This window comes from Nannospalax galili, unplaced genomic scaffold (assembly GCF_000622305.1).
Source record: "Nannospalax galili isolate Female #2095 unplaced genomic scaffold, S.galili_v1.0 scaffold399, whole genome shotgun sequence".
NCBI lineage: Eukaryota > Metazoa > Chordata > Mammalia > Rodentia > Spalacidae > Nannospalax > Nannospalax galili.
In genome coordinates, this window is record NW_008345053.1 from 3,285,578 (window position 1) to 3,307,537 (window position 21,960).

The 21,960-nt window shown below is 43.4% G+C and overlaps 1 protein-coding gene across 2 annotated transcripts in view; it reads right to left on the minus strand.

Annotated features, from left to right (window-relative positions):
• Positions 1-15,107: 15,107 nt before the first annotated feature.
• The window catches only part of Adarb2 (adenosine deaminase RNA specific B2 (inactive)), a 621,224-nt gene continuing 614,371 nt past the window's right edge, over positions 15,108-21,960 (minus strand). Inside the window, exons 9-10 of one of the 2 annotated variants that reach the window (XM_008841353.1) lie at positions 18,902-19,075; positions 15,108-16,267 (exon numbers count right to left, since the gene is read on the minus strand). In XM_008841353.1, the coding sequence (XP_008839575.1) occupies positions 16,218-16,267; positions 18,902-19,075 (224 nt within the window). In that variant the 3' untranslated portion in view covers positions 15,108-16,217. Of the gene's footprint in view, positions 16,268-18,896; positions 19,076-21,960 lie in introns of both variants that reach the window. The other variant, XM_008841352.1, reaches the window with a different exon arrangement.

The window sequence follows — 21,960 nt, forward strand, 5'->3', positions numbered from 1 at the left end:
TCCTGAAGGGTCCATGACCTTCCCAAACAGTGCCACCAACTGGGGACCAAGTGTCCAAATATATGAGCCTATGGGGGACATTTCTCATTCAAACTTCCACACTTGTAAGTGCCGTGTCTCTATGACTCTCTAGAGGAATAAGTCAATGCAGTTTTATGAAGGGGTCTTGGTCTCCAAGTCTTTATACCACATATGAGTGATATTAGACACTCTTCCTGTAGGCTTTCATGTTAGTCCTGGTGTCTCTGTTTCAGTAAGTGCACACCAGTGCTTTCCTGTAATTTCTGAGCCAGCCCTTCAGCTTGATAAAGCCATTTCTCTGGGGGTCCCTGTCAGGGTGTGTGGTGAATATAATGCGCTATTGGCTGGGCTGTAGCATCCAGTTTTCAATCAAATGCCTATGTAGATGTTCTGCAAAGGATTCCACTTTTCCTTCTAAATGAGATTAACATTTAAATTGCAGTTTTGAGTAAAGCAGGTCAACTTCTACGATGTGGGTGAATCTCATCTAATTAGTTGAAGACCTTAAGAAAAATGATCAGAATTCTCAGAGGAAGAGAGAATTGGCTTCCAGATGGGTGTTTGACTCAAAATCAGCCTCCTCTTTGGATCTCTAGCCTATTGGTCTACTCTGAAAATTTTGACCCTGTCAGCCTTCATAATAGATGAAAATTTCTTGTAACTCTCTTTCTCTCTGTCCCTCCGTCCCTCCGTCCATCCCTCCCTCTCTCCCTCCCTCCTTCCCTCCCTGCCCTCCTTCCCTCCTTCCCTCCCTCCCTTCTTCCCTCCCTCTATCTCCTCTCTCTTCCTTTCGGGACTGTTGGATTCAGTGATTATTGCTGAATACCATTGATAACTTAAAGAGTTATCAATGGAATAATTGTTAGACTTGGGATAATCAATAATTACAATCATCTAAGAGTTTCTTTGGTGGTCATCTAAATCAGTACTCATCTCCTACAGCTGGAGAGTAGACAGATCTGGAATCACACAGAGAAATTAATTGCAAGGCTTACAGAACTCACAAAAGGCTGACTTTATCTGAAGCAATGTTCCTGAACTCAAGTCAGGCAGGAGAGGGGTCCTGGGACCAAGAGAGGATATCAGGATACAAATCTTGAGAACTTTGAGCCCTCTGGGTCTTTTGGCTTGGAGAACAGGTAGAAGCCTCAAATATTTTCCAAGAATCAGCTCTGGCCGCTAGATGAAGAACCAGTGGCAAGATTTCCTGTGATCAGGACCTGATTATGGAAAAGCTGGACCTGCTGAGGGAGGGGAGAGAGTACATGCAAGGGAACTATGAGACCTGGTTTAAAAGTGCCAGTAAGAACTAGGAGACAGGCTGAAGACACTGCACAAAAAGATGGAAGGTAAACGTCAACTTCAGGGAAGATTGTTCAGATAAGAGCATGGTGATATTGCCTGTGATTCCAGCATGCAGAGGCCAAGGCAGGAGGACCAAGGAGATAAGACCAACTTAGACTATATGTAGAGATCCAGGGCAACCCAGGTTACATAGTGAGGCCCTGTCCTGAAAGGAAGAGAGAGGAGATGGAGGGAGGGAAGAAGGGAGGGAGGGAGGGAGGGAGGAACAGAGAGAGAGAGAGTTACAAGAAATTTTCATTTATTATGAAGGCTGGAAGTGGTGCAAAGCTACAGACTCTGAAGGCCCAGCCTAAATGACACTTCCTCCAGCAATTAGTTGAAGACCTTAAGAAAAATGACCAGAATTCTCAGAGGAAGAGAGAATTGGCTTCCAGATGGGTGTTTGACTCAAAATCACCTCCTCTTTGGATCTCCAGCCTATTGGTCTACTCTCACCTTATGTTTTGAGACAGGGCCTCTAATGGCCCCGAAGCTCACTGACCATCCAGACTGGCTGCCTGGTGAGCCCCATGGATCTGCCTGTCTCTGCTCCCACTACCCAACTAGTGCTGGTGTTCCAAGAATGTATCATGGTGCCTGGCTTTTTATGTGGGTGCTGGCACACAGATTGCCAACTGAGCCATCTCCCCAACCCTTAAGTCCTAGCTTCTAATTTTTATACATGTGCATTTATGTGGGAGTCAGTGTTTGTAGAGGCCAGGGAACAAAATGGGCCCATGAGAGAGGAGGGGAAAAAAGTTTGAAGGGGAAGGATAAGAAGAGCAATAGAATACATGTATTTTAAAAACGGAAGGAGAGGGGCTGGAGAGCTGGCTCAGTGGTTAAGAGCACTGACTGCTCTTGCAGAGGACCCAGGTTCGATACCCAGCACCCACATGGTCTAACAACTGTCCATAACTCCATTTTCAGGGAATCTGATGCCCTCTTCTGACCTCCATGGGCATTGCACGACCTGGGTGCACTTACATACATACAGGCAATACACTAATACACATAAAATACAAATAATAAATAAAATATTTTTTAAATGGAAGGGATAATACTGAAAATGGAGGGGTTAAGCAGGGATGGGAAACAGGGGAGACAGAAAAGGGGTTGGGAGGGGAAGGAGCAACTAAAACTAAGTTTGTATAAAATATCATAAGCAGGGGCTGGAGAGATGGCTCAGTGGTTAAGAGCACTGACTGCTCTTGCAGAGGACCCAGGTTCGATTCCCAGCACCCACATGTGGCTACAAACCATCTTTAACTCCAGTTCCAGGGGAATCTGAAGCCCTCTTCTGACCTCCTCAGCATTGCACGACACGGATGCACTCATATACATGCAGGCAATATACTCATACACATAAAATAAAAATAACAAATAAAATATTAAAAAAAATCATAAGTAAACCCATTTTGTAAGTTAATTAAAAAACAAGATAAAATAAAAAATAATTAAATTAATTTAAAATAAATATTATTTAAAAAAATCTTAGCAGTACTAGGAATATCAACATTCATATCACCAATGATGGGTTTTATTTTTATGACTTATTTTAAAATATTTCATTATTTTTATTTTATGTATATGAGTGTATTGCCCATGTTATGCAATACCTGAGGAGATCAGAAGAGGGCATTGGATCCCCTGGAACTGGAGTTATGGACAGTTTTTAGCCACCATGTGGGTGCTGGAAATTGAACCTGGGTCCTCTGCAAGAGCAAGCAGGGGTCTTAACTGCTGAGCCATCTCTCCAGCCTCTATTTTAATTTTTAATTTTGGCATCTTGTTAAAGCATGATCTAATTCTAGAATTCCATCACGTCCCATATTTCCAAGGACGGTTATTGTTATTCCTTCTGGAGATGGAAGTATAGGGACTTGCATGTGCTGGGAAGAGCTCTACCCCCCAGCTCCATCCCGTCCCTCTTTTTACTTTTTATTTGGAGACAGGGTCTCATTAAGTTTTGAAGATGATGTTGAGTTCAACTGTGTAGCCCAGGCAGTCCTTGGACTTGTGATCCGTCTGCCTTAGCCTCTTGAGTAGCTGAGAGTACGGGCCTGAACTGTCAGGCGCAGTTCCTAGGACCATTTAAAAAACATTTTTATTACATTTATTTAATAGTATATGTGTGTATGTGTACGTGTCTATGTGCATGCAAGAACCAGGGTGTGTGGGGGGGGGGGGGGGAGAGAGAGGGGGAGGGAGAGACAGAGGGGGGGAGGGAGGGAGAGAGAGAGAGAGGTAACTTGTAGGAGTCTGTTCTTTCCTTCTGTTCTTTCATTCTACTATGTGTGATCCAGGGATCAAACTCAGGTTGTCAGGTTTGGTGGCAAGTGCCTTTACCCATTGAGCTGTCTTGACATCTCTAGGCCTATTTTTAAAAAATAAACATTTTTATTATTTGAGAATTTCATACAATGTATTTTGATCATATTTCTCCCCTCCTTTCCTACTCCCATGTCCACTTTCACCTGCCTACCTACTCAACTTTGTGTTCTCCCCCACCCCCCACATATTAAGTACAGTATGTGTTGCTCAAAAACTCCCGGGTGTGGAACCTGCCTTGGATTGTGGTTGAGTAATGGTCACATCCTTAAAGAAAATGGATTCTTCTTGCCCCAGCAGCTATATATGCTAATAGCTTCTCAACTAGATGTGGGACCTCCGGTCCACCCGCCCTTCTCCCTTCTGGGATTTCATCTGGCTTGAGCTCTAGTAGGTCTTATGCACGCTGTTCCTTGCTATGAATTCATATGTGAAATTGCCCTGCTGCCTGGAAAGCACTGTTTCCTTGCTCTCTGCCACCTATGGCTCTTACAATCTTTCTGCCCCGTCTTCTGTGATGATACCTGAGCCTTGGGGAGAGGAATATAACATCAGTGTCCCTTTTGGGACTGAACACTTCACAGTCTCTTATTCTCTGCACATTGACCTGTTGTTGGTCTCTATGATGACTGCCTTCTACTGCAAGAAGTTTCCCTGATGAGGGTTGAGAGATGCACTAATTTATGGGTATCGCAATAAGCCTACGACCATTCCCGATGGCTATTGGAGAGCAAAATGTCCCTGGTAAATATGAAGGTTGAAGGGAGGAAGGGTCTTTCAGGTGTATGATGGTTAATTTTATGTCAATTTGGTTGGGTCATGAGTTGCACAGATGTTTGGCTAAACATTGTTCTAGATGTGTCTGCAAAGGCGTTTTTGGATGAAATGACATTTAAGTAGATGGAGATGGACTGTTAAGTAAAGCAGAGAGTCCTCCCTGACATGAGTGAGCCTCATCTGATCAGTTGAAGTCCTCAACAATGAGCCAGGACACAGGGCTGTCCAACTCCACTGGAAGTTGGGCAATAGAGTATGAATTGCAAAGTGTGTGAAACTCATGCAGACCTGGATTCCTTGAATATGGTATTCCAAAATTTAGATTTCCAAAAGCACACACACACACATACACACACACACACACACACACATGCCTTTACATGTTTAGCATTTCCCCAAGAGGAAATGGCATCCTGCTTTGAACTGCAGTGATCATTCAAGCCCTCATGCTGAAGGAGCCTCCCAAGGCAGTCGCCAGCCTGGCCTGATGCCCTTCATTGCTAAGCCTTCTTGGGCAGCCTGACTTCTCTTGTTCTCAGTGTTGAAGAGTGTATTATCATTTATTTTTAAACACATCATTTCAGGTGACCAGAATTGAAAGCCATTAAGTCTAATTTGTCACAGACTATATGCAGAGCAGTGTCATATGGCTAGTCTCCAGCCGCAGTTGCTCAGGAATTAGCCAGTTATCTACAATCAATAAACACAGTGTCTCAAAAGTCCCAACTTGTTGGTGGGCTACGGTGCTTTGTCCTACAAGTCACTGAAGAACCTGACACCTGATCCTCTGTAGGCTCCTGATGACTCAGGTATGTGACCTGCATTAGACCCTAGTGGGCCTAAGTGCTTCTGTTGTACCTTGCTGAGGTTTCTGGAGGCCTGTCACTAACCACATGTAATGAGCCTGTGTGCATACACACAAATGGAAATTGATGGTCATGATCCAGTAGCCTGAGACCTGCCTAATGGATGGGCCCCCGGGACAGGCTGGCTTCTTTGGCGGTATCACTTGACTGCCGATGTGTGACGTGATCACATCAGCTGTGGCAGGACTCTGGACACAAGAGACATTTTTTCACTTAGTATAGTTGAAGGAGGAGCAAAAAGAAAATGGTATTTCCTTTAATAGGTCACTGTGTTCCTGGAATGGAACTGGTAGAGACAGGTCTGAGCAGGAGCTTTGCTAAGGAGGAGGATTTCTAGAGAAGTGGCTGCTTTCATGCAAGTGTGAGATGCAATTTCTCTCTCTCTCTCTCTCTCTCTCTCTCTCTCTCTCTGCATGGTGGTGATTGTGGAGGTATAAGAACACCTCTTTGATGGTCTGAATGTACTTGTTCACAAATGGTGTCAATGTATTCTGCCATAAATCTGGATTTAAAAGGCCAGGTAGTAATGCTTGCATCTGTGCTGAGTGTCTGAAAAGATTCCCCTTTTCTTGCTCAAGTCTTGGTTCTATCCTGCCCCCCCAATTGCTCCCCTTCTCATTAGTAGAAATGCTCATTCTTTCATTTATTTGCATCTAGTTATTAAACACTAACTACATGTGAAGCACTCGGGATGCCCCAGTAAAGAAACAGACAACCAAACCAGAAGTCTCACAGGAGTGCTGTGTCAGAATTTCAGTACTGGCCAAGACCCTTCCAGAAGACTCTACAACGATGTCTACTCTGTGCTCAGAATGAAATGAATCTAGGGCAGCAATAGGAGCAATGGTCCTACTGGAGACCAGCCCTGGAGGTTCCCTCTGTCTGTGCTGATCCCTGGATGCTCCTGCCTGTCCCTGGGGGATTCTCATAGTTTTGTTATACAAAGCACCCTTCCCTGAGCTGAGCATTCTCTGAATGTTAGAGTCCTCCTCCTGACCACCCTCCTCTGTTCCGCTACTCTATCTCACTATTTCTAGTGCAGTTCTCCAACAAGCCATCCGTGTTTACCATCTTTATGGCCTTGTGTTACTACCTTGCCTCACTATGTCAAAATATCCAATGACATCTTTCCTTTAACACTAACACACATTCCCTGTTGCCCATGATTTTTCTATGTCTTCATACTCTTTTAAAAACATTGCTTTTGCATGATTATTTTCTTCATGCATTCCAGGCAAGTGAACTATAGCCTTAGCCCAATCATTTTCCTATGTTTTTTTTTTTTTTCTGGGACAACTTATAGCCTCCCATGAACTCAGTTCCCTGTATTATTCTCCAATACTCCCCAATTCTTGGGAGCTGAACTGAACTATAGCCCTAGTCCAGTCATTTTCCTATTTTTTTTGTGTGTATGACAACTTATATCCTCCCATGAACTCAATTCCCTGTTCTGTTCCCCAGTGCTTCCTAACTATTGGGAGCTAATATGGCTCTTGTCATTAAAATGATGACATCTTTGAGTAATGTTATTATCAGAACCAACTCACCTGAGCTACCTGCTAAGTGTTCCCTGTGTCTTCAAAGAAAAGCAACTGACGTTTGTACAGCACATTTCAGAGTAAGAGAGTGTTCATTTTCTTTGGGTTGATGTCTTACCACAGCTCTGAAGACAAAGCCTTGCAAAGAGTAATGCTGCCTACCAGGGTCATAGAACTTATCGATGACACAATGGGGCTACAAATCCAGCTTTTGGTGTTCCAAAGGACACCATATTTCCACTCCTCCATTTGAGCCCATTTCCTCACATGACCAAATCATCTGTTATTGAAGAGTTCATGAAGGTTGTTTTCTAAAAAGAAGTGCCAGGCGGTCTTCAAAAAATTCTCCTGTAGAAAACCTGAGTTCTGAGTAGGAGAACAGTGTTGAAAGTCACTGAAGTTGGGTCTGGAAAGATGGTTAGTCAGTAAACTGCTTACATTGCAAGCATCAGGACCTAATTCTGGTCCCTAGAACCAAAAATAAACAAGCCACACCTCATGGCACAGACTTGTAATTCCAGAACTGGGGGGTGAAGATAGGTAGATCACTGGGGCTCACTGGCCAGCTAGGCTAGCCTACTTGGTGGTTCTAGATAGGAGGGAAACTGAGTCTCAAAAATCAATAGCAGCTTCTGAGGATCTCAGAGTCAACATTGACGTCTGTGTTCTACATGCATGAACACACATGTCTGTGGACTCACAAGCCTATATGCACCCACATATGAGAACACACACACACACACACACACACACACACACACACACACCATACTAGAGTTATTATCCAGTGTGACCACTGTGGAGTACACCAGTGTTCATGGTTCTCCTTATGCTTTCCATGTAGCCAAAAGTGACCTTGAACTTCTGATTCTATGAATGCCTGTACCCCCTGAGTACTGGGATTACAGGTGCCCCAACACACCTGGTTTATGTGGTACTGAGGATCTAGTCTAGAGCTTTGTGCATGCTAGGTGGGAACTGTACAAACTGAACTATAGGGGACCCCTCAGGTTCATCTTTATTGAGTCTCTTCTGAAAAGCTGGCCCTTTAAGAGAGACGGCATCTCACTGGCAAGAGTGTATTTCTGTCATCATGTTAAACCAGACTAAGGGAGCCTGATTTAATAGCTCCAAAGTGGACAAGGGTGTGATAAATCATAGGGCTTAAAGATCACTGCTTTGGTCATTTTGTCCTTCAAAGCTTCCTGTGCACCTATCAAATTTTAAGAATTGGAGGAGACTTCAGTTACTTTCCTTGGGAACACACACTTAGCTGGAACCTTTTACTAAGACAATATATCATAAACTTCAAGTTTCATGCTTCAAAAAAAATTCTCAGCCAGAAAGAAAAATGTCACAAGAAAGGAGCCTGTGCCCCAGGCTAGGGCAGACAGGGCCCTGACGGGCTTGAGGAATGCTTCGGGCATGTATGGAGAACCGTTAAGTTTACAGGGGTTATCGAGACTCTCACCACTCATTTTCAAGAATGATGGATTTTCCTCTCATAGGAGGGGTTCTGCTGCGATCAACAGCATGCAATGGGTATCAGGGCTGAAAGTCACTGCTAGGAGATCATAAAAATTAGTGCAGAGACAATTCTGTCCTTCAGACAATAAATAATTCCTGTCCCTAGATGCTCAAGTTCTTGAAGCTGGGTGATGCGAATTGGGTGACTCCAGATGCATTTGAGATTTGTCTTGAATATCTCATCAAACTTTTAGATCTCCTTTATTCTGAGAAAGGTTGTCACTATGCAGCCAAGATTGGATTTAAATTCATTATTCTCCTCCTGCCCCAGCCTTTTGAATATTAGGATTACGGATGTGTGTCATAATACTCAGTTTCTTGTCATACTGGAGATTAAATCCAGGACCCCATACACATAAGGCAAGTGTTCTACTGCTGAACTGTATCCCCAGCCTTCAGGTACCCTTTTTTCCCACTAGTAATCCTAGACTCTTGTCAGTCCCTTTGCTAGGGGTAACTAACCACTGAACTTAAAAAAATGAGAAGCTTGGGACTAGGGGGGATGGCTTGGTGGATAAAGCACTTGGAGTGCAAGTGTGAGGATGGGAACTTAGATCCCCACAGTCTATGCAAAAGTGGGCCATGTGTGGTAGCCCATGTGTAATCCCATGGGCTACCAAGGGATCCCTAGGATAAGTGGCTACTTCTTAGACTAGTGGAATCATAATGAGATCCAAGCTCAGTGAGAGACTATGCCTCAAAAAATAAAGTGGAGTGTGATCATGGAAGATACCATCCATCAACCTCTTGTCTCCACATGCATGCACACACATGTGCTGGTGCACTTGCATGTACAGGTACCCACACATGGACGTGTACCCACACATATACGCCTTGCACACATACACACAGAATGGATAAATGGGAAGTTCTTTAGAACATTGATACTCAACCAGCTGGAACTGCTCACCCTCAGGAATGAAGGGAGGATGTCAAACTTTTCCTAGGGTGTTTTAGGCCCCTGCCTTACCTCTGCCTTGTTCCCCCGAGGTCTCATGTGCTCTTATATGACTTGAGCATCTCTCTGGCTAGTGTGAAACCAGTGTAGACCGAAGCAAATGGAAGAAATCCTTGCCATGAATTTAAGGGAATGTACGTTAGCATTTCAGAGATGTCAAAAGATGAGAATACTATGAAATAAGATGCATTATCATGCTCATTCAAATTATAGTACAGAAGACCAGTGTTCAGCATATTTTAAATTTTATCTATTCTAATGATGATGAGTGAAAAGTCGAAAAAGTTCCTTTAGCTAGCAAACTTATGTCCCTTTTTGGACATACTTGTGTCTAAGTTTATGTTTCTGGACGAAGCAACACGTGTCATTGAGATAATGTTTAGTTGGGCTCTGGTAAGTTCAGTACATATAGTTAGAGTTGAGGCTGCAAACATTCTTTAGTGATGTTTTAGGCTTGTCTTAATGCCCCGTTATCTACCTGGATCCGTGTTCTACAGGACAATGATCAGTCATAGCGATACTTAGTCTGCTGTGGAAAATTTGGGAGGAGAACTGAGAACATATGGAATCCTTACAAGATGTTAACTCTTCAAAGCACTGCAACACTGTGACTCCTTTAACTCTCCTGGCCAATCTTGTGAAATTGCAGGATAGGTCTTGTTTCTCACAGTTTGCAGAGGTTCAAAGTCACACATGAAGTTCTTCATTTTATTTTACACAGTTAATGAGATGCTGACTCAAGGCTTGAAGACATATCTTTTCATTCCATGTTCTGTGTGATAATTTAACTAGTTCATATTTATCAAATCTAAAACAGAAATATCTGGGATGGTAATTATTGCTATGGCATATTCCACTAACTGACATAATTATTATAAGAAGAAAAAGGTTTGAATGTTAAATATGCTATTTCTTTGAAAAGGGTGGACTCTTTCCAGACTTTAGCTAAACCCTGTATATCACAGTTTTCCAGAGACCTTGAGCACGCTGCTTGATGTAAAAGGCCCCCAAATCCAGGAAAGAATAGTTTTACTTGATATTTTTATTCACTTAACAGAAACATTCACTTATCAGATATCACTGAAGTGCAATTTACAGAACTTAGAAGAAGTAAATTAACATATGTAAATTCATATTGTAAGGTTTTGTTTTTTTTGTTTTCTGTTTTTTTTTTTTTTTACAAATGTTACAAATGTACATTCATTGGTACAGTATTGCCATTCAGTCATGCTTTTTATGTACATACCTTCAATTAAGAATTACTATTTGTTAAGTTAATTTTGCTTAAAAAGTGCTGAAAATTAACTGGGCACTGCTGGGGAAGATTTTTTAATTGATTCACAGACTGTAGGGTGATAGAAAAGAGGCAATAGAATCCAGATAACTTTATATTTATTTTTACAGAATGCTTCATCTCTCCAACTTCTTTTTAGAACAATGAGTTGAGAAACAAGCTACTTCTTTCTGCAGTTTTTGATACTGTACACTTCTCTGAAAGAATAATATTGTTTGGCTCAATTTTCTAGAGTTGTGGCCATCTGTGAGCCTTGTGGTTGGAGGTCAGATGAAATGGACATACTCTGGGAATCCAGAACGACTGTTATAAATCCCTGTAGTCAAGATATCAGATGGGAACATGGGACGCGTCCTGACGGTGAGCACCAATCTGCTACATGGATCAGCTCAGGGCAGAGGTGTGCCTGACTCCTCTCAGATATATCAGAGCATCAGAACAAAGCAGAGGTTCAGCAGCAGGAGGCACAGACAATAAAAAGGTGGGAGGAAGGGGGAGAGAAAGGTGAGAAAGGGTTCAAAGAGGTAGAATTTCTGGGAGAATGAGCAAATGGTGACGCTGACAGTCACCTCATTTTCTGGTGTCCCAGAAAATGGGGTGGGAGAAACCATATGGGAACAAAGCTCTGTTCTCCATGGTCATCTCTCTGGTGACTTGCATCTATTGCCTTTTTGTTTCTGCCTCCTTATTTCTCCAACATCCTTTATCCGATTCAGAGTTTGTGAGAGAAGTTCGACAAGAGTCACTGATAGCCTAGCATGCCCAGAAACCACGAGTCAGGACCAAGGACAGTATCCAGGGACCCAACCTCCCTGTTAAGCTCTGTAGAATCAGCATCGCGGACAGCGCCAGCGCCAGGTACCGCTAGACGCCACGCTATGAGTTCTCTGGCCCTACTCCACGTCATCCCCAATAGCATTATATCACTTCTGCCTGTGAGAGGCATTAAATGGCTAGCGACACCAGAGAGGGTGGCCTTTTCTCCGCTAAGAGTACCTCGTGGTGCTGTAGCCCTTTTCTGAGGTGCAGAGCTTTAATTCTCCACTCCTCCATGAACTCCGCAAAATTCCAAAGCTGGGATATCTCTTCAAAATGTTCAGGATAGTGGATTTCCTTATTCTGTACTAGGCTGTAGACGCTGAAAACTGCCCTAGATAAAGTGATGGAGAAACGTGTTCTGCTGAATGCTGAGACTTCTGTCAAAAGAGGTGGTTACAGCAGTCAAATTGTAGTACATAAAAAGAAAGGCTTTTTCTAACTTCACTTTGGTTGCTATTAGAAAGTGATATTTATTGTATTTTGGGCCAATTAGATTATTTTCTTAGAATGGCTTTTTAAAAATGATCATTATCATTTCCCTAAATTAAAAAAAAGTCTACTATATTTAAATTTCAATTGTCTTTTTAATTTTTTTTAAACAAGATACTATAGACTCATCTCGAAATTTATAATCTAAAAATAGGATTTCATCAAAATATTCTAACTATTCTATTCTGGGTATTGATATACTATGTATTTACTATTTATGGCTCTCCAGATATGGTAAACACTATACCAAAAAACATTTAATTTTATTGATAAGAACCGTCCTGTGAAAAGGAAATTATGTGGAAAAAATATGAGCTATGTATTTGTTGGAAAAGTAACTCAGTCTGACATTTCTGAGAAACAACAAAAGACATCACAAAATCATAGTGACAAGATAGATATATACAGATTTAAATAGAATCACAGAGGTAAAAAGGAAACAATAGTTATAGACTTGCAAATCCTTTCCTTGGCAAAACCCCACAAAGTTCAAAGAAATCCTAAATTCAATAACTTGATATTATACATTGTTGCAAAACCCTTTGCTGGAGGTGGATGAGCGATGATGCTTATTTGGCCTTCTGGCCTTTAACATGGGACTCAATCCTGTGGAAAGTCTCACAAATGATCAGACACTGATGTTTTGACCAAGAACCAAGAGGAAAGTAACATGTATTTTGGAGGCAGATAAAGATGAAGTTGGCTTTTATTTGGATTTTAGGGGTGAAGCTAAGTTTATGAACACAGAATACATAAGTGTTGAAAACAAAGGACTTTGAGCTGCTTGTGGTATAAAACACAAACAGTTTGGGGGGAGGGAGTGGCAGTTTTGAGATAAATCAGATGGATAAGGAATAATCAAGTTGACTTAGATGTCTGGATGTGCCCTGACTTTATATTCTACCCATATTCCTTTTGAGTTGCTTTGTTAGATTTGTTTCAGGGTGACTAAAAGTTACACATCACCTGTCTGTATTTTGTCTTGTAGAAACTTCAGATGCAGATGTGTTTAGCTACTCCAAAGACATGATCTCAGTGATTAAAATGTGGGGTAGCCTGGGCTAAGAGTAGTGCTAGGATGGGATGCTTCTGTGCTGATGGGAGTGAGACAAATCCATAGGCATGTCTACTGACTCTTTTGCCTCAGGGTTTGATCCAGGTACACCATACACTATGTCAGAGCCTGTGACTGGCCACTTCTAGAATCAGCCAGAGCTCCTCTCTGTTTTCTCCTTCATCCTTGAAGATGGTCCTTTCCCAACCCCTGCTTCTCAGCATGTGGCTCACCCTAGATTACTTCAGCGACTCTTTCTCTTTTCATTGCATAGACTCAGGGATGCTCATCCTCCTTCATCCCGTTTCCCTCTCCATTTCACATCCATGCTGACAAGCATCTTTCAAGATAGCCAACTGTTTAAAAAGATCAAGTATTTTCCACGATGTCTTTTTGGGAAAGCCCTAGCTACTTAAAATTACTTTTTGCAGCATTAAAAGATCTTTTCCTGCTATAAACCACCACAGAGCCTTTAGCTTTCCTCCCAAGGAGTCCCCAGTCCCCTGTTGACTTAATTAGTGAATCTCTATGCTAGTGCCAGGGATAGAGTGGAACCAATGGTTGGCTTTTCTCGGCAGGAGGTATTCGTATTTAAGAGAAGTCTGGGTTGTTTCTGGAGAAACAGTGCCTTAGACAACATGAGTCATGACCACAGAGCTGCAATTCAGACATGTGAGGGTGTTCACTGTTGGGTAAGGTGATTGTGTTTTATGTCCCTCCAATCAGGCCAAAGTAGTGGTGCCCAATGAGACCACTTGAGGGATCCTCCATTCTGCTTCTTTCCTGTTATGTTTAAGACTCTGCTGTCTATACCAGTCCCCCACTGAATCCCAAAACACCATTTTGATCACATTGCTATAAAGTGCTGCATCTTCTCCAATCAACAGCTCAGAATGTGAGTAATTTGGGGGGCAGGCCCTAGATTTCAGCTAGGAACTGACTGTGCCTAAGGATTTGCAGTGAAAGGCTTCAGGTATCTAATGGTTGAAGGATGGCTTCTAAGCTACAACTCAGCTCTCAAGATTTCTTGGGTCTTTAAGTTTACTCCTAGTGAAAGATCAAGTTATCAGAGAGTAATATGAACAGACTCTTTGATTTTATGTGGCGTTAAGACTTCACTTTCCTCAACAGTATAAAAGATTAACATGAATAATTTATTTGCAAAAATATCTGCATGTCTTTTGAAACTTTACCTTGGAAATGCTGTATACTACCAGATGCATATTCTTTTCTAAAAGGACTTGAGTGATAAATTTGATCTTAAATAAAATCCCAGGAAATGCCTATGTTTTCATTCTGATGTCTCTACTCTTCATTTTTATAACAAAGAGCTACAACTCAATGTGTTTCATGCTTGCTTCCTTCTCCTTCTCCTGCAGGTTATACCAGGATATACACAGCGTGGCGTAGGGTTGGTCAGCTGGCATTCTCAGTAGGAAAACCACACTCCAGAGGTACTTCTGCCATGCTCTTCAGATAAGGATTAAAATATCAAATTGCACATATGTTAACTAGCATGAATAGATGTTAGACATGAGCTCCAATAATTCAAGGAATATGGGTTGACATGCCTTCCTTTGGCCAGATCCATAGCCCCCAGGGTGATGATACAGACTAAATAGTCCAGCTCTGAACTCTGATGCCTATTCTGAAGGTGGTAGATTTCTCTTCTTTGCCATTTTGGGAGCCGTGTTAAATTATTATTAATAATTATTATCATGCAAGATGATGATTGGGGAACCTAAAAGAAGAGAAATCTCCTTAAATATAAAGATTGCTTTATGACCAGGCGTGGTGGCGCATGCCTTTTGTCCCAGCACTCGGGAGGCAGAGGCCAGCAGATCTCTGTGAGTTCGAGGCCAGCCTGGTCTGCATAGCGAGTTCCAGGCCAGCTGGGGCTACAGAAAGACCCTGTCTCAAAAAGACCGAAAAAAAAAAAAGATTGTTTTGTGGTGTGTGTGTGTGCATGCTTTCTAACAAAAATTCATTTAAAGAGCTAGAAAGCAGCTCAGAGAATAAGAGCTCTGGCTGCTCTTTCAGAGGACCTGAGTTCAATTCCCAGCACCCACATGGCGGCTAATAACTGTCTGTAACTCCAGTTCCAGGGGAATCTGACACCCTCTTCTGACCTCGGCAGGCATTGTATGCACAGGGTGTACTTACGCAAGCAGAACATTCATACTCATAAAATAAAAATAAATAAAAATCCAGCTAAAAGGTTTGAATTTGGTCTAAAACTCAGTTTCCTTATTATTACCTAGCAGAGAGTTGTAGGTTATTGACAAACTCTTACACAACTTAAACTTTGAGGGCTATAATTACCTACAAAAAGCAATGAAGAGTCCTGATCAATTGACTAGGTCTGGGATGGTCTTTAATACTCCATCAGTGGGTTATTTAAAAATGGTTTTCTCAGGTCATAGGTCATGACTCATTTGTGCCTTGGGCCCCTATTCCTTTGTCTTGCAATTATGTTTTTCATGTTTCTGGTTCTATTTTAGTTGTTCTTAAGGAGTGCCCACCTCAAGTCCCCTCTGAAAGGAGAGTTCTAAATGAATAACGAAGGCATTAGAGCATTCCTGTTGGGTTCTTTGGAGTTGGGGAGCTCCTGGCTTTTCTCTTTGCTTGTGGCTTATCTTCAAGTGTCACATAAACTTGTGTTGGTGAGACCCAAACACACCACTAGAGAGGCCTGTGGCAGGGCATGGACACAGAGAATGATTCATGAAGCTTGTTTCTAACTGACTACACTTCAATACCACTTTTTAAGCCTTCATCCAAGCTTCCCTTCAGTGAATAGAAGCTTTCCTTTAATACCACCACCAAGGGCTGGAGCCAATGCAATGGCACTGATACCTCTAGCTATGGTGGACGGAGTTCTTGGGACTAGCAACTTGGGGAGAAACGTGACCCAAGTTCAAATCTAGTTGTTGATCCAAACATGGAGATGCTTGTTTTTCTGGGACAGTGATGGAAAATGTATGCTGAAAATCGATGGATACTTCACTCTGACATATGCTTGCATCCTCTCCAGGTGTTTCACTCTGGTCCAATAGCAAAGGAGTCTGGTACTTAGAGAGTTAGTAGAAACTGATCTTGCTCTGGTGGTTTTCTTACCCAGGTGCCCAGACCAGTTTTCTGAAAAGCCTTGAAGAGCTGTTGTTTAACAGACTGGTAGGTGTGAGCCCCCAGTTTGGCCTCACAGTACATGGATGGTGTGTCTCCATGGCCTGGGATTCGCATGCTCAGCTGTGGAAGGGAGAAAAAAATGCTCAGTCACTAGGAGAAACAGGAGCCTCTATCAAGGGGTTTCACAAGCGAAGAACACCAGCTCTTGGCCTCATCTTTCTTTAACACAGTAGTGACAGGGGCTGAGGAAGTGGCTCATTTGGTAAAGTGCTTGCTGGACAATTATGAGGACCTGAGTTCAGATCCTCAGCACCCATGTGAAAAGCAAGATAGAGTAGTGTGTGCCTGCATTTGCAGCACTGGGGAGGTGGAGGCGGGCAGGTTGGTTCTTGCTGGCTAGCTAGTCTAGTTACTTTGTGAGCCCAAAGTTTGGTGAGAGACCCTGTCTCAAAAAAACGGTGGAGAATCAATTGAGGAAGACCTGATGCTGACCTCCGGTATCTACACTCATGTGTACACATACATACACATCAAAAAGCTATTGGAAGATTGTATGTAAAACCCAGTTGTTCAGGACACTTGGCTTCATCAGAAGTGCAGGTGGCTAACCCACTTGTAACATAACATATGACTTCTATTAGGAATTTAACACTGTTTTCTTAGCCGGGTGTGACATGTGACACATGTCTGTAATCCTAGCACACAGAGGCTGAGGCAGGAGGTCTGCTGTGAGTTCAAGGCTGAACTCGGCTATGTAACAAGACCTTACCTCAAAAGAGAAAATAATTTATTGAAACTCAGAAACAAAACAGCATAAAGTACAAAACCACTGCCTTTTAATTCCTTTCTGGAGAAGGATTTCCAGGATGGCTGTGTGCACTAACAGAATCATGTCAGGAGGGAGAGAAGACGGGCTTTGAGTTATGCTGTGAGTCAACCAGGAGGGCAGTAAAGACAGCTTGTGTCCTCCATCAAGTTCCTAAGTTATCAGCGATATACTCTTGAGCAACAAGAGGCAGGGTGTGAACACAACTTCAGTCCCCCTGACTGTGGAGATGGTCAGCAGGGCAGAGGGCAGGCGTGTGGTGGGTGAGCTTCAATCACTCTGCAGGGTCTTCCAGGAGGGTTTGTAGATCAACGTATCCACTCACTGAACAATGTCACCATGAACATGTGGACATGAAGATGACCTGTCTAGTCAGACAAGAGCCAGTGCTTTTCCAGAACGTCCAAAGACTTTGGAGGAAGTGAGATGTGGGAAAGGGGCCCAGAGAGGGCATGAAGGGTGATGAGCATTTCAGCCAGAGCTGCAGCATACTGGCCACAGACCTACATCTGTCCTAGCTCTGGCAGATGCAAAAGGCACTGCCAGGCTCTGAGATAACTGTTCAGTATTCAGATTCTGCAGTGACAAAAACATTTGTTTACAGAGCTGCTGTCCTGCTGATACATCAACCAAAACACTATTTTTTTCCAATTTTTTTGTGTTATGTGTATGCTTGTGGGTGTGTACATTCACGTGGGTGCTCATGTGGCTACACATGTGTGTGTAGGTGTGCATGGAGGCTGGAGGTCAACCTAGGTGTTGTTCTTAATGAACCACCTACCTTTATTTTTTATTTGTTTATTTATTGACAGTGTCTCTCATTGGACTTAATGGGTACACTAGGCTGGCAGGACAGTCAGCCTGGGGATCCACCTGTCTCTGCCTCCTTATTGCTGAGAGTATAAGCATGCACCACCACACCTGGCATTTTTATATGGGCTCTGGGGATGAACTCAAATCCCCATGCTTGCACAGCAAGTCCCCAGCTATGACTCCCAGCCTGGCACTTCCTGGGTAAAAGATAGGGATGAAAAATGAGCAAAATATTTTTTCTTTGTTAGGTTTGTATTTTGGTTATCTGTACAATATTTGATTATAATTTGCTATGCCTTAAATACATAAAAATAGGCATTTCAGTTTTGAACCCTCAAACGTAGTCATTTATCTCTGTGAGTGGAAAGCAGGTTCATTGGTTTTCTCCCTCCCTCCCTCCTTCCCTTCTTTCCTTCTTTCCCTTCATGTGCATGTATGTGCATGTGTATGTCTTCATGCCATAGTATGTGCGTGGACAGCTAGGAGGAGTTGGTACTCTTCTATGATGTGGGTCTCAGGGACTGAATTCAGATGGTCAGGCTTGGTGGGTGGCCCATGCCTTCACCCCTGAGCCAACTTGCCAGCCCTTACCTACTTTCTTTACATCTAAACTAGGAATAATATTGAATTAAAGAAGTTTTAATGTATTCTTTTTTTAATTAAAAATTATTATTTTATGTTATGTATATGTATATGGGTCTGTGTGCATATACATGCACCACATACATGCAGGAGCAAGCTCAGGCCAGAAGAGGGCACTGGATCCTCTGGAACTGGAGTTATGGACAGTTGTTAGTGACTATGTGGGTTCTGGGAACCGAACCCGGTCCTCTGCAAGAGCACCAAGTCCTTTTCAACTGCAGAGTCATCTTTCCAGCCCCTTTATGTGCTTTTCTGATGACATTCTGGGCAAGCCAGCTGGCATGGCACCTGGCAGCAGTAGGTGCTTGACTTCCCATAGACACTTTTTAAACGCTGAGGACCATGCCTGGGTCGCTGGCTCTTAAGCCTGTAGAGGAGATGTCTTGGCGGTAGGGGAATGGGGGCTCAGGGCGACAACTTGAACCCAGTGCAGCCAGCTTCCCCCTAGAAAGGACAAGTGCGACCTACCCTACCATACAGCCGTGCCCACCGCGCAGAAAACACGTGCTTGCAGAGCCGGGATGAGCCCCCGCAGCTCCGTTTCCCCGTCGTGGCGTTGACGATCTCCAGGTCCGTGTTGCCCACGACCCAGTTCACGCTGCAGTGCGGAGACTTCCCTGGTGGCCGCGCCTCCGCGTTACTCACGCCTGTCAAGACAAAGGGGGCACAGTCAAGCATTCGAAGTCTCTGGCTCATGCAGAGCTCCTGTGGGAGCAGGTAACCGGAAATGAAGTCTGCATTTGAGCCCGGATGACACAGTCACATGGATGCCATCCTGCTTTTTAATCTTTAAAACGTGGTCACGTGCAGGCCACTGTTTTACTTGTCTGGCTGGAGGGTGAAAACCAAGTTCAACCCAGACGACAGGCTGGTGTTGGAAGTCAATGCTGGGACCGCTTGTTAATCTGTTAATTGGAAGGATTTTATGAGTATTCTTCTAATAATAAAGCTCCTCCCAGATTGTCCCCCTTCTTTAAATGTTTATTGAGTAAATTAATGAACAAATATAACCATGTCAGTGTAAGGGGCCCTGACAGAGTCACTGAGTAGTAATAAGGATGGGACACTTCTGGCCTCCTCTTGGTCTCTGGCAGGAAGACTTTATTTTAATTCTAACAGGGGCCCTTCATCTGACCTGCTTAGAGTCATGGTAGACCTGGACACCTCATCATTTGGATTAATAAGCCTATAAGCTTACCCACACAACCCACTTCTTTAAGTTGACCAATCCAAAATTAGGGGTGGGGGAAACCATTGAAACCCAGTCTTCCAGGGGGATGTTAGATTTCCAGTCCCCTCTTGATGTGTGGAGGGCCTCATCTTTCTGTATGAATGTGTGTGTGTATGTGTGATTGTTTATGTGTATGGATGGGATTCTTCGTCTTTCAATAAACATTTGTTTGGCTGTTGCTCTCTGCTGGTCTGAGATTTTTCCCGCTTTTTAATTCTTTAATTGGCCGAGAAAAAGAATGTGACAATAACCCCTAGACTGAAATGATGCCAACCGCAGCATTTCACAGTTTATTAGGCATCTATTGTATACCCAGATCAGTTTAAGGCAAAACATAAAGTTAGTAAACAATTCCTGAAAGACCCTCAGGCTTATGGTTTAATTGATGAGGAAAAATATCCCAACTACTGTAACAAGGGAAATATACATGTAGGATAATCAAGCAATGGAATCTAGGAGTAGAATTGGCAAAATTTGGTGCAAAGTGAGAACTCGAGGCCCTTTACTGTAAAGTTACTAAGAGTTTCAAGCCAGGAGAGATGACTCAGTGGTTAAGAGCACTTGCTACTCTTACAGAGGAGCCTGGTTGTTCTGGTTTGATTTCTCTATTGCTTTAATAAAGCACTGACCAAAACCAACTTGGGGAGGAAAGAGAGTATTTCCTCTTATACTTAGGGTCCATCATTGGGGGAAACCAAGGCAGGAACTCAAGGCAGAAGCTTGAAGTGGAAACCAGAGGGGAACACTGCTGACTGGCTTGCTTCCCTTGGCATGCTCAGCTACTGTCTTATACAGCCCAGGCCCGCCTGCCCAGGGACGGCACCGCCCAGTGTTCTGGGCCCTCCCACATCCACTAACAATTAAGAAAATGTCTCACAGGCCAAGTTGATGTAAGAACTTCCTTAATTGAGGCACCTTCTTCCCACGTTACTCTAGTTTATGTTAATGGAATATGAATCAACCAGCACACTGGTTCAGTTTCCCAAACCCAAACTGTGGCTCACAATCACCTGTAGCTCCAGTTCCAGGGTATCCAGTGCCCTCGTCTGGATTCCTTGGGCACAGGCATGCATGTGGCACACATACATACATGTAGGCAAACACTCATACATGTAAAATAAATATTAAAAAAAAAAGAATTTCAAGTTTGGCCTGTAATCCTAGCTACTTGGGAGGCTGAAGCAGGAGGATTACAAGGCTTTCTTGGGCTACAGATTAAGCCAAGGCCAGCCTGAGCAACTTAATAAGATCCTGTATCAAAGTAAAGAAATAAAAAGAGGGCTGAGGATATACAGCTCAGTGGTGGAGCCTGGCATGTGTGAGGCCCTAGGTTCATGTCTCAGTACTGAAACTTATTTTCTCAAGATTACAGCATTAAATCAAGCATGGGCCCTTCTAAGCTGAGGTCCCCACATGCCTGGGTGGGCCACATGTCCACAAAGAAGATGGGCCTGCTTAGGAAGCTTCCAGAATTCCCGCAGAGGCCCTTGCTTCACAGTGTGCCTCTCTCTGATTCTTAGACTGCACATCATGACTTTCAGTTGGGGCTGCAGCACCCTTTGCTACAGTCCTTCACGTGGCAGAGCAGAGGGAGGGAGCCAAGTGTTCTACCCTGGGGGATGCCATCTGTTCAGCAGCCTGGGGTCTCACCATACTCTAACCTCAGCTCTGACCTCAGTGCTTGCCTGGCTATCTTGCAATGCTCATGATTCTGATTAGGACTTTCTCGAATGCTGGAGCTGCAGTGAGTACCTATCTTCCCTGACCATTCTGACAGTGTCCTGAGGATTCCAGCACAGAGACTCTGGTGCCTTCCAATCTGTTGACTGTATTCTTGAAGGTTATGTTTGCCCACCTCTGGCTTTGGGGAGGGACTGTCTGAATAAAAACACTATTTGGAGACATGTGGCCTAGATGAATACAGCCTGATGGTTTCCACAGCAATGCCATGATGCCAGATGGGACCCTCATAAGTTCTATGGAATGCATGGTATGGCTCAGCATTTGTTCAGTCTCATAGTCCCAACAAAAAGTAGACAGATAACACATTCTGTCTCTGGTCTGGGCATATCAGTGATGTTCTGGAAAGTTTGGTTTACAGCCCAGAAGGCATTGTCTGCTGCCCTCTCTGTGCCTCTCTCTTGCACCTCTCACCCTCCACAGCTCCTGCATCTTTACATGTATAAGATTTTGCCCAGAGCATCCTAGATGGACCTCTCTCCCCCTTGTCTAGTTTCATCTTATGAAGGTCAGTGCTCCTCCAGTGCTGCCACCGCCTCCTCCTCCTCCTCCTCCTCCTCC